Here is a 13,000-nt window from a genome sequence, read left to right as displayed (position 1 = left end):
CGTGTTTCATGAAAAAAGCATGTAGGAGCCATCAGAGAATTAGACCTGCTTGGTAACAGGTCACCTTTTACACATCAGGTGATAATTCAGACAGGTACGGGTGATTACAGTTGTTACCGTAGCCATCATGTAATTGTTTTCATCAGTTAAGTTTATTTCAATGGATTATATGCTCTTTTTTTTTTTTTTCTACACGTAAGGACACATCTACCACCCTTGCTTATAGTCTAAGAGAGCTTCTTCAAGGCCCACTGTGTGTCAGAGAAATTATATATCTATTGTAACAAGTTTGGCACCACAAAGCAAAACTGGAAGTTAAATAAGTGGGAATATCCTTATAAACAATAGTAATCTGGTGTACAATGAATGCAAGATATTTACACTTTTAAATATATACATTTATATATATATATATAAAAAAATCAAATACATTCCTCACTTAATTTCTGTTCTTCTCTTCCACCCCAATTCTAAGACACATTATCAAACTCTCCACCAAGAAAGACTGACAAGAGAACATACTTAAAACGTTTTATGAAAATACCAATGTGAGGAAAATTGAGATACAAAATCTTATCAATGGTAAGATTACAAGAAGTATAAAAACAGAAAGTGCACAAAACTTCTTTACAGCATCAATTGTACAGACAGCATTGAATAAATAGCATAAGTTAAAAAAATAACAAATTCATGTAATGAAACAATCTGGTAAGGCACATTAACATTGAGAATGTGCCCAATTAATAGTTAAAAACATTTTCCCCTGAACTTTATTGACATTTTATAATTGCTCTTGTGTGTTTCCAAAACAAGAGAGCTTGGAGTCAGCAGTAATGATGCCGACTCAGAATATTGCTGGTGAATAAAAACAAACATTCATTCAAATAATACAATGAAATTCATTCAAACAAAATCTTGTTTACCTCAAAATCTAATTTGTAGACTCCACAATATTGCTAAACTTCTGAACCCAATTCTATTTTCATTTTAAAACAGATATTTCATCATTTAACTGCGAATACGAGCAATAAAGCAAATCTAAAACATTTAATAAAGCTGCTATCAAAACATCTAGGCTGAAAGACTGGCTGTACAATTCATCTTTGATTACCTTTAGTGTACATTACATATTGGAAATGGAAGACAAACATGGTGAAAAAAAAGAAACAGTGTAAAGCCTGATCATAAATTCATCAGTCAGTAATATTATCCCATCCTTACTGTATTATAGCACTTTCATATGCAACAACACAAACATCCAGAGTTAAAAAATAAAAAAAAGACTGATCATGCCTACAAATACGTTGTGCATGCTTTTGTATTCCATTGTGTAAATAACTGCTTAAATACTCAGAGAATGTATTTTTTCATCTTGGTTTTAAAGATTTACTAACCCGTAACAATGTTTTATACCACAGAAATATCTTTGTCAAACCAGGAATTTTACAGACAAAAAGCTGAGGTGCATTCACATTGTGAATATTGTGCCCAAGTCCAAAATGCATTTCTGTAATATAATAAACCACAGTTTACAATTTGAGTCTGAGCAGAAGACTGCACAGCTGAGTAAAATATTATATTTGCTTAAAATTACACCATCTCATTAATGCCTTGGCTATAATTTTAGATACAACACTTTACATCATTTCATCTGAAATTCATGAAAATAAATGCCAAATAAAAGTATTTTGGTGCACTGGAATGGAAAATAAGATTATATTTACAAACACTGGTAACTCCAAAACAAAAATATTTTACAATGATTAAAAAAAAAAAAAAAAAAAACTGATTACATTAAATGCCCCAACTCTGAACTATAAATATTTCCTAAAGCCCAAATTTTTTCTCCTTTTCGGTAAATAAAAAAAAATAAAAAATAAAAAGTACAAAGCTTACATTTTACAAAAGAGTCATAAAAAAAATACAAAGCAGGAAAAAAAAACTCAACTCATACAGTTATCTAGCAAGGGGAAGATATCGAAGTCTACCACTGGAGACAAAGCTATGAGAGCCTCAATGAGACAGTTTGGAGGGTGCAATTGGCTGGTCACCACGCCTCCTTCATGTCCTCTGGAACAGGCAATGGAAGTGTTTGAGAGATCGGGGAGTCCGGGGAGGATGCCAGAGGAGGACGCTTCTTGGTGTTACAGCAGGGCTTGAAGAGACGAGGATCAATGATCACCTCACCAAAACGCCCTTTGTAGACAATCCCACAGCACACCTTTTGCCTAAAAAGTATTGACAATGTTATTCATGCTATTTTGGGGTGAACAATTTCTTTAATACACTTTGGTAAAGAGAAATACCTTTTCCAGTAGGACAGGTCAAGAAAGGAGAACCCAGATGGGTTAGGACGTCTCTGTTTGGTTTCAATGTCTGATCCATCATCAGACTGATTACTGTGGCTGGGAGACTGAGAGGGAGACATACTGGATGTGGTGCTGTGGGCATATGAATCTATAAAAGACAATGTCAAACATGATTGCAAGCCACCTAAAATACTTTTTAAGCGTTCAATTCAGGGAAAAAGGGGACTCACTTTGTCGTTTAAATTTATGAAGCTTTTTCAGTTTACTTTTTTTCTTTCCGTCAATGTTTTTCACTTTCTTGGGTTTGGTGAGCTTGAAACCAGGTCCCGCTCTTGCATCCACCACCTTACAAAAATAAAACCATGTATCAAGCTTCCTGAACGTACTGTAGGATTCCAGTAAAAAAAAAAAAAAAAAAAAAAAACACATAAGAAAAGGTATGGATACATACATGGTTCCAGTTCTTCTTTGACCCATGTGGTAATTTCTTCCAGCGTTTTACCAGCAGAACACAAGCATTGCAAATATCTCCAACTCTATCCTCAGACAGACTGAGAAATGGACATAAATCATTTAAATGCAAATGGAGGTGAATTTCTGTTCAAGGACTGGAATAAGGAAAAACATACTGCCTTGTCATTTATTTATTGTTTTATTTTTTTTATTATTAGCACTTGTGCATTTGTATTTGCGTACAGTGTGTATATATTGTGTATTATGAGTATATTGTGAATAATGTGTATACATATTGCACATTGCGTACCATCATCTATATAGATTTCTATCTGCCACTATATCACTGCAATATTTTTAGAGCATGCACCCAAAGATTTTCACCCACCAGTATACTAGTACAAATGGTGATGTGACAAAGCAAAATTAGATTTGAAAACTAAAGGAATGCCAAATAAATTTCTTTCATAAATTATAACAAACACTAAAGGGGTTAAATAATAACCTTTTAAGAAATAAATATATATTATAAAGTACTTATATGGAAAAAGATAAGTAATATACTAAACTATTTTATATAATAAATTGTGTATATAAATTAAATTATTGTATATAAATATTATACCCTGTATATATTATATAAGTTTTATATAAAATATATTTTACATAATATTTTTTTAAAAGTATAAATATCTTATATAAAAAATATTTTATATAATACGTAATTTAAAAGATATGTATACATTTTTACAATATTATATATGTAAAATATATTTTATTTAAAACATAATATATACACAAGGTATTATATATACAACATATTTATATTGTGTGTGTATATATATATATATATATATATATATATATATATATATACACACACACACACACACACACACACACACACATTTTTATGTAACAACTTAAAATAATATTTATATAGTATACATATACATTTAACACATATACATATATATATATATATTATACACACACACACACTATATTGTAAATATTTTATATACAATTTTAAAATGTATTAAAATGTACACATTTTGATATATAATAAATAGTATATTTATTCGTTTATCCCACATTTATTTAATTGACACCAACAGTATTCTTATACATTTCTTTAGGATGTTTTAACAAGGAAAGATAAAGTCATTGTTTACAGACGCTCATGGCAGGGAAATGTACAACTCACCCAAAGCAGAGTCTGAAGTTTTCCTCGTATCTACTGCTGTCTGTGAATCGAGAACTGGAAGACTTCGTTTTGCAAATACAACAACCGTCATTACTGCGGTAAATCTTCGATTTATGAAAGCCGAACATCTTTATTGGCTCTAGAAATGAAATGGGGAGAACATTATCAAAACAAAGCTCCCGAGCTCATTTTGCGCGGGTGATAGATTTATTCAGCTCGCCTCGTGCACTTGACAGTTTTCATTAATATGGTGCAGAAGATACAAGGAGACGAAGAAACACACGTTCGCGCCAGACACACACACACAGGATAAAAGCATGCATGCGTGCGCGTTTGCTTTCATGACCGAATCTGTCGCGTCTGGCAGCAGCATTGACCTACTTTTGATGTTTGACAATAGTCTTGCACGCGAGTCGTTCACTTATTTACAGAGAGTCAGAAATTAATTTCAAAAAGTTGAAGTACAACATCTTGAATACATTTGCATGTGTGCAATAAAAATGTCTGAAAATTATGTCAAAATATATGCGTTCAAACAGGAATTGTCTCTAGATCCTATTGGATATAGTGGAATAACTTTTTTTTTTTTTTCAGAATTTCACATTATCCAACAGGATGTTATAACCTTTATCACATTTCGATTGGTGTCACAATATAGAAATTCTCCAAGGATCTTTTGACAAGAGCGATACCAGTGACACAAATCGAAAGTACAATGCGATGAGCGCCTCTATTCAAAGGTTGGGACTTGGAAAAAAGCCATATAAACACAAAGGAACATGCATACCACTACTTCGCGAAATCATGTTTGTGCATAATAAAACACACAGCGCGCGCGCACAAGTCAATAACAATGCGTGCATGGCTGAGTAACCATATCAAACATAACACGAGACACACTACGACTCGTTCACAAAGACTTCATGAACTATAAACGATTTGCTGAGGGGAAATACAGTCTCTTACGACGTGGGCTGACAAAAGAAATGTTTTCTGTTTGTTTAGGCATCCTGGATAAAGCAGTATGCGTCCATAGAAACCAGAGACAAAAACAAATTAGATGATGGAGAGCCTTCTTAAACTAACATTTGCACGCGCTCTTGTATACAACCTTCAGGAAGTTGTTTTTAGCAACAAATCGTGCATACTTCTGTTAAGGTACAATTGTAACGCTCGAGTCTCCTTTATTTAAACTTTCGCCCAGAGAGAGAGAGCGCCAAAAGGCTCTTCACACAGTCCATTAACAATAACAGCTAGCCCGTTAGCACGCGACCATGCCACGCTCCACATCCATGCGCGCGAAGCCTCATTGTTGATGTAAATAAGCGCTGTGTAAAGCACATAACATCACTCGTACAGCACGTTACAAACTCCTAGACCGAGAGTATATACACCTAAAATCAGCTACTGCATCCGAACAGTTAATTTGCAACAAAAACAAAGGACTTACCGTCAGAAACTTTGAATTCGGTCCGTTTGGTTCGTCCTCACTGCGCATGCCCTACTACGTCTACACACACACATACACAGAGATGAATGGCGGGGGCGGAGCCGGCTTCCAAACAGCGAGTAAAGGGGTTTGCCGGAGAAAGACCATATAAGGAGCGCAGAGGCCAAGTTTAAACATCAACATAACCAATCGCTGATCTCCGCTCTTTTGCCATTTAAGAATGTTGCACCCTGGGAGATGGTAAAGCGTTTCGCACGTATCGTCCTCGTGACTTATCCTGATTTGTGTTTGTGTTTGAATGGGATCGTTTTTTTTTAAACTACAGCAGCTCAGTAGGGATTTTTAAATTATAGAATTGGCCGATATATGATTTTTAAATCATAGGAATGTTCTAAATGTGATATAATGTAATAATGACTTTATTACTTAGTCAAACACAGTTTGCATCATAAGAATTGTGTACACCTAACGTCCCTGTAACGTTGTGGGAAGGTTAGTTTATGGTTATAAAAATAAAACCTTGACTGTTGAACCACCAGTGTTGGGTGTAATGCATTACTAAGTAATTAATTAATGTAATTAAATTACTTTTTCATTGAAAAAAGTAAAGTAAGGGATTACTCTTAATTTTTCAGTTATTTCATGACAGTAACTTCTGATGTAATTGTGTTAAATACTGTATAGACACTAGAAAAATTCTACATAAAACAATAGTGAATTTAAAATCGAAATTTGACATCTAATGTTAAAATGTAAATGTTCTAATTTAATGCTGCCCCCTTAAATTCTTTGGCCAGTTCATGAATAATTTATTTGATTTTATATGATTTATTTGAAAGAATTAAAAGAACAGTTTCATGTCTATCCTTGTATTATTCATCTGGTTGAGGTTATTCAGGGTTTTAGAAAGTAATTAGTAATAAGTAATGCAATTACTTTTCAGAAAGAGTAATTAGAACAGTAATCTAATTATACTGTGGAAGATGTAATTAGTAGTTAATAATTAATTACTAACTACTTACTAATAACTAATTAATTAATTACTTACCCAACACTGCACCTAACGTCCCTGTAACACTGTGGGAAGGTTAGTTTATGGTTATAAAAATAAAACCTTGACCATTAGGAGGGAACCACTAACATTAGGGGAACGTTCTGTGTTTGTTGGGTGCATAGGAGAACAGCTTTTTATAATCTGTCACATATGCTGGAAAATCCATCTTAAATGGGTAGCTGTGTTTTGGGACATGGTAGCTGGTTTCTAGCTGGTCCAAGCTGAGAGACCAGTTACCAGCTGGTCATACCAGCTCAAGGTCGACCAGCTTGGACCAGCTAACATGTTCCAAAACACAGCTACCAGTTTAAGCTGAATTTTCATGCAGGGATTGTGTACTTTCACTTAAAAAATCTTCTTTTCACATGTATTTGGATGACACTAACAAAAAGGACCAAGGTATTACCATGTTTTTGGGCATGGTGTCATGGTAATACCATGTTGTTTGTTCTTTGAAGTAGAGATTGGAGTACTATGCTAATCATTCAGTACTATGCAACTATCAAAGTGTCTTCTTAAAACAACTATGTATGAATGCCCATTTCCGCCACGTTGAAAAAAACAAAACAAACAATTGTTCTTTGGTACATCACAATGAGATACTAAGTTATATTAATTATGAGATACTAATCAAATAATTTTTGTAATAATTATGACTTTTAATCTTACGATATTTATGACTTGCGATCTCATTTACGACTATCTCACAATTTAGACTTCTCATTATTTACTTTTTGTCTCACAATTTAAATTTTTGATCTCATAATTATGATACACTAATCTAAAAAATAATAATAATTGACTTCTGATAATTTATAATGATAATTAGGATTTACAATCTCATAATTTTGATTTATCTCATAATGATGATTTAGTATCTCATAATTGACTTTCTATCTCATAATTTCTTTGTTTCTTATAATTATTACTTTTTGTCTCACAATTTTAACTTTTTATGTCATGATTATGATACTAATCAAATCATTTTTGTAACAATTTATTTATGGTCTCATAACTTTGACTTATCATTATGATTTTTTTTTAATAGGGGTATTATGATTTTTTTCATAATTATATCTTATATATCTCATAATTCTTACTTTTTGATTTATAATTATGACTTGGTATCTCATAGTTGAGTTGACTTTCTATCTCATAATTTTGACTTCTCATAATTGTTACTTTTTGTCTCACAATTGACTTTTTATCTCACAATTGTAATTTATGTCATAATTATAAAATACAAATCTAATAATTTTGTAATAATTGACTTTTAATCCCATGATAATTATGATTTACAATCTCATAATTATAACTTCTTGTCTCACAAGTTTGACTTTCTCATAATTCTTACTATTTGTCTCATCATTATGATTTTGTATTTCATCATTATGGCTTACCAAAGCACCTTTCTTCTTTTTATGAAAAAAAAAAAAAAAAAAAAAAAAAGAAAAAGTGGTGGAAACGGGCTTCCACAACTTTGTATCCAAAATACATTTTTTTGCTTTCTGAATTCCATTTATACAGGTGATTGAAGCATCACAATCATATTGAATTGTCATCTTTAATACATTTTATACACTGTACACAGCTGTTCAATATTTAACACTACATTACACTGCTTTGTCTATAAATGTATCAAGAGATAAAACACAAGAAAAAAAAAAAACCTCCCAGAATGCTCATGCCAGCTGTGTTTGCATGTGTACTAGAACAGTCATGATGAAATTGGCACATGAATGTCAGCCTTTAATGTGCTTCTCTCAGTTATGTCCTGACTACAAATTATGCTACACTCTAAAACAGGTGATATTCCATCAGTATTCAGTAACCAAAGTGTTTTGGAGCTGTAAATATTGCATAGCAGGATTTACTAAGGGGATGGACTGTCGCAACTGAGTACAATTGCAATTGAATTCTACTCCGAATTGCATAACAATTGGCCGCAGTCAGGACTTGAGGGCTGAATAGATGGGGAAATTTTACAGATACTTTGGTTAGAGGTTTTCTAGGGATGTTTTCATGTCTTTGATTATAGGGGATTATAATAAAATAGTAAGTTTAGTAATAGGTTAAATCTCACGAAAAAATGTCCAGGTCACATTTCACCACCAAAATACGAAATTATATTTTGCATAAAGAAAATTAAGCCTATTTTTAGGACCATTTTTTTTTGCATTGTGACTTCATGTTCATTACAATTAATCACATTTTCATTCAGACATTTAACTTATTAAATTTACTAATTTCCATTATTCTCATTGGCGATTCTCAAAAATGTAATTCAGTAATTGTTTACTGTATTACAGTTAAAAATTACTGTAATATAAAATGCAATACAACAAATACTATGTATCAATACATGACCTGGGCGAAGTATGACCTGGGCATGACACAAGCCCCTGGATTTGTTACAAAACAAGAGCGTTTTCTAGTTTTTCATCTTTCCATTCTTAGCTTTTTTAAGTAAAAATAGGAATTTCCCCATGTTATATTTATAAAGCATACTTCTACATCATTTGCTTCAAACTCTGCATTGTGACAGTATGGATTAGATAATTTCACAGAGCAAGCAACCTGACCGACATATCAAAATAACACTTTTCTTCTTTGAAAATATAACAACAGTTTTTCTCACTTTTAAATATAGCCATTGTCAGCAGTCCACAACAACAACGAAAAATATTGAGCTTTCAATAAAACGGTAGGTGGGGTTTTCCACTTTTTGTGAACAGTACGGATCAAAATAGACATATTTTAATGTCTAAGAGTAACATTATTAATAAAAATCATGACACATTTGAAAAGGCTCATTGCACTTATTATATGGCATACATGAAAGTAGCTTTAACATAAGCCAGGTTTAGTCCTCTTGGTCAAGTCTCTCCATGTAAAAAAAAAAAGTTAGATAGTCCATGGTCCCCACTGATCTGTGTTAGTTCTATTTTCAGATAGGGATGGCACCGATCCCATACCTGGATCGGTATCGGCTCCGATACTTACGTTTTTAGACGGATCAGGTATCGGTCCGATGAGCCCGATCCAAATCCGATACTGTGTGTTAGTCATGTTCATTCCTGTCAAGCTCCAAAAATGACATAGAACCATAAAAACACCATTAATGTAGTTCATATGACTCGTGCATTTTATTCAAAGCCACTTGAAAACGTGTGATTGTTTTATGAATCACAAAAGTCTGTGTTTAATAAGTAAATATATAAAATGCACGTACAGCGCCAGCGCGTTACTCACAAACAACATCTCAGATGTAGATGCTCAATAGTTCGGTTCACTTATAATATGCATTTAGAACGGTACCGGAGGTGTATTTTACCTGAATTTGAATAAGAAGCGAATTAAACTACTGTGAACTTGCCTACAAACAGACACATACAGGACTTCCTGAAGAGTTCAGAATGTCAAAATAAAAGCCAGAGGGTTTTAAAGTTAAAGGTGCACGATTGAGAAATATTATTGTTGTATTTAAAATTCTAAAAGTCAATAATAATAATAATAATAATAATAATAATGTATTATTATTATTATTAGTTTACAAATTATAACAATATTTAAGTTGAATGGGTTCCAAAAAATAACTGTGAATGAAAAGTGAACTGATATCTTACAACTAAATTGAACAAAAAATAGATCTGAATACTTTTAAATCCAGATACAAAATTGAAAATATTTTGCCAAAAAAAAAAAAAAAAAAAACTGCCTTCTTTTCCACTGAACACTTAGACTGGAATTACTGTTAATTTTGCTGCTACATTATCCAGTAGACTAGTTAATAATAAAGTTTTTCTTAATAAGCTATACATTTATATTTAAATAATGTGTAGTTAGAGGTTTGTGTTTCTTTACATAATACAGAGTACCCCCAATTATTTCCACACAATAATGTAAAGATATTCTAAACTGATTATGCAAAAACAACAACACTGGTATCGGATCGGGATTGGGATCGGCCGATACTGAGATTTCAGATATCGGAATCGGAAGAGAAAAAAGTGGTATCGGTGCATCCCTATTTTCAGATGATATTATATACCGATCCCTTTGACGAGAGAGGCCTCCAGAGTGATATTGAATTCCTGCAGGGTCTGAAGCACTCTAATCAGAGAGTTCACCAGAGAATGGTCTTTTAGGAGAGCTGTGTCCTCATACATCTGTGCTGTGATTGGACACTCAGCAAGGAGTGCTATCCAGTGGTGTAGCAGGTGATCTCTGGTTATCAAGCAGAAAGACAAAACTGATGTCAACAATGAAAATTTGACTGAATGACAGAAATGTAAATAATAATAATAATAATTAAAAATACACAACACAGAGAGAAGAGTGAATTGCAGTGGAGCAGAGTATAAAAGAATACAGAGTATAAAAATAGTTCACCCAAAAATGTAAATTTCATAATTTATTCACTCATGTTTTTCCAGACCCATTTGAAAACAAAATGAGATGTTTTAGGAGATGCGACCCATCTTCTCAATATAGTGGCAGCTGATATTGCCTCACTTTAAAAGTATCATAAAAGTAGTCAATGCAGCTTTTTTTGCTTTTAGTGTTAAAGGGGTAATTCACATGTGTTCTGCAGAAGAAAGAAAGTCATACACTCCTGGGATATCATGAGGGTGAGTAAATAATGAGAGAATTTTCATTTTTGGGTGAACTATCCCTTTAAACAACACAAGTTTTAATGTGAACATGCAAGCCATTGTGAACAAGAAAGCGCAGCGGACGTCAAGATTTTAACTGAAAAATGTGTTCTGCATTAGAGACAAAGAAAGTCATATGGGTTTGGAATGACATGAGGTTGAAAAATGTTTAAACTACACACTTTACCTTTAAGAAAAAGATGTGTTGTTGACATGTGAATATTAGAGGTACCGATCTGTTACGTTAAAGTAAATAGAAAGGTTAATGACAAACCTGGCCCCGAGACACACGAGCATCTGAAATTTCCCGTCTTTGCCGATGTTTCTGGGTGTGCTGTTGATGGCACGCATGAAATGGCAGAAATGGCGCACCCTCATCTGCCAGTTCTCATCCTGGGTCATCTGGCTCTGCTCCGCACTCTCAAAGTACACTTGAGCTTTTTCTATGGGAATCAAGCATGTAAACAAAAGATTTATGATACTTCTGGAAAAGACTTTTTTTTTTAATTTTCTATATAGAAAACATTAGTGATGTTTGCCTGTGCAGGGTGGTTTTCAGCACATTTTTATGTAGTTTCTTCAGTGTGCACTGGGCCACCCTTAAAGGGATAGTTCACCCAAAAATGAAAATTCTCTAATAATTTACTCACTCTCATGCCATCCCAGACATGTATGACTTTCTTCTGCTGAACACAAACAAAGATTTTTAGATATCTCAGCTCTGTTTGTAATCACAATGCAAGTGAATGATGGCCAAAAATTTGAATCTCCAAAAAGCACAAAGGCAGCATAAAAGTAATCCATAAAAGCTCCAGTGGTTAAAGCCATATATTCTAAAGCAATATGATGGGTGTGGGTGAGAAACAGATCAATATTTATGTCCTTTTTTACTACAAATGTCTACCTTTGACCAGCCTGACCAGTATGTGGGATATGCACAAAGAATGCAAATCACCAAAAAACAAAAGAAGAATATGGCAAGTGAAAGTGGAGATTTATAGTGAAAAAGGACTTAAATGTTGATCTTTAAATATTGAGTTTCTCACCCACACCTATCATATTACTTCTGAAGACATGGATTAAACACGGAGTCTTATGAATTATTTTTATGCTGACTTGATGTAATTTTTGGAGATTCAAAGTTCTGGCCACCATTCAATTGTATTGTATGGACCTACAGAGCTGAGGTATTCTTCTTAAAATATTCATTAGTGTTCTGCACAAGAAAAAGTCATACACATCTGGGATGGCATGAGGGTGAGTAAATGATAAGATCATTTTCATTTTTGGGTCAACTTTCCCTTTAAGTCTCTATGATTTTCTGGTAACTAGTGTGGCTTGGGTACCTCTGTAAGTGTATGGTGGAGGTTGACCGATAGTGGATTTTGACGATATCGAAGGTGATGGAAAAGGCAGATAACCGATTAATCAGCCAAGAGTTTTTTAAATCGATTTATAGAATGTAGAAAAAAAAAATCTTAGTCTACCCTTATTATGATGGGCACATACACAGAGGCTACGTGAGTCCAAAATGAATAAAATTACTGTAGAATCCTCCAGTGTGGGCCATAGTGTAACACAGAGGAATATATATATTTTAAAATCTATCAGCAAAACTATCTGCATAATTTTTTTGCGATAACCGATAGTTCAAAAAAGCAAATATCAGCACCGATTAATCGGTAAAACCGATATATCGGTTTACATCTAGGCATTGGGACTTCCCCCCGCTTACTTTATCATCCACCTGGCCAAAATCTCAAGTCAAATCACTTAGAAAATAGCACACACCGCATGATTTGAAATACCATGCTTTTCGTGATGGGTTAGTACTCCAAGTTTAATACTTAGGCTTTAGCAAACACTACTAAT

The 13,000-nt window shown here is 33.3% G+C and overlaps 2 protein-coding genes across 5 annotated transcripts in view; both read right to left on the bottom strand.

Annotated features, from left to right (window-relative positions):
• Positions 1-517: 517 nt before the first annotated feature.
• On the bottom strand, positions 518-5,525 carry LOC127440712 (SIN3-HDAC complex-associated factor-like). The gene is made up of 6 exons (XM_051697466.1): positions 5,420-5,525; positions 3,970-4,108; positions 2,761-2,860; positions 2,540-2,654; positions 2,307-2,457; positions 518-2,228 (listed from the first exon to the last, which is right to left on the bottom strand). The coding sequence occupies exons 2-6, from the start codon at positions 4,095-4,097 to the stop codon at positions 2,048-2,050; spliced, it is 675 nt and encodes a 224-aa protein (XP_051553426.1). The 5' UTR covers positions 4,098-4,108; positions 5,420-5,525; the 3' UTR covers positions 518-2,047.
• A 2,364-nt stretch (positions 5,526-7,889) lies between these two features.
• LOC127440413 (DENN domain-containing protein 5A-like) overlaps positions 7,890-13,000 on the bottom strand; it is a 69,855-nt gene continuing 64,744 nt past the window's right edge. For all 4 annotated transcript variants that reach the window (XM_051696988.1, XM_051696961.1, XM_051696970.1 and 1 more), the window contains 2 exons: positions 11,403-11,571; positions 7,890-10,700 (listed from right to left, as the gene is read on the bottom strand). In XM_051696988.1, the coding sequence (XP_051552948.1) occupies positions 10,517-10,700; positions 11,403-11,571 (353 nt within the window). In that variant the 3' untranslated portion in view covers positions 7,890-10,516. The remainder of the gene's footprint in view (positions 10,701-11,402; positions 11,572-13,000) is intronic.

The sequence above is a fragment of the Myxocyprinus asiaticus genome, chromosome 1, assembly GCF_019703515.2.
Source record: "Myxocyprinus asiaticus isolate MX2 ecotype Aquarium Trade chromosome 1, UBuf_Myxa_2, whole genome shotgun sequence".
In the NCBI taxonomy this organism is placed as follows: Eukaryota; Metazoa; Chordata; class Actinopteri; order Cypriniformes; family Catostomidae; genus Myxocyprinus; species Myxocyprinus asiaticus.
Note: the sequence above shows the minus strand (reverse complement) of the source record. Positions and strands in the feature narration are given on the sequence as shown.

Coding starts and splice junctions, on each gene's coding strand:
- LOC127440712 (XM_051697466.1), bottom strand. CDS start 4,097: ATGTTCGGCTTTCATAAATCGAAGATTTACCGCAGTAATGACGGTTGT. Junction 2,458..2,539: donor TCATAAATTTAAACGACAAA/GTGAGTCCCCTT, acceptor TGTCTTTTATAG/ATTCATATGCCCACAGCACC. Junction 2,229..2,306: donor GACCTGTCCTACTGGAAAAG/GTATTTCTCTTT, acceptor AATACTTTTTAG/GCAAAAGGTGTGCTGTGGGA.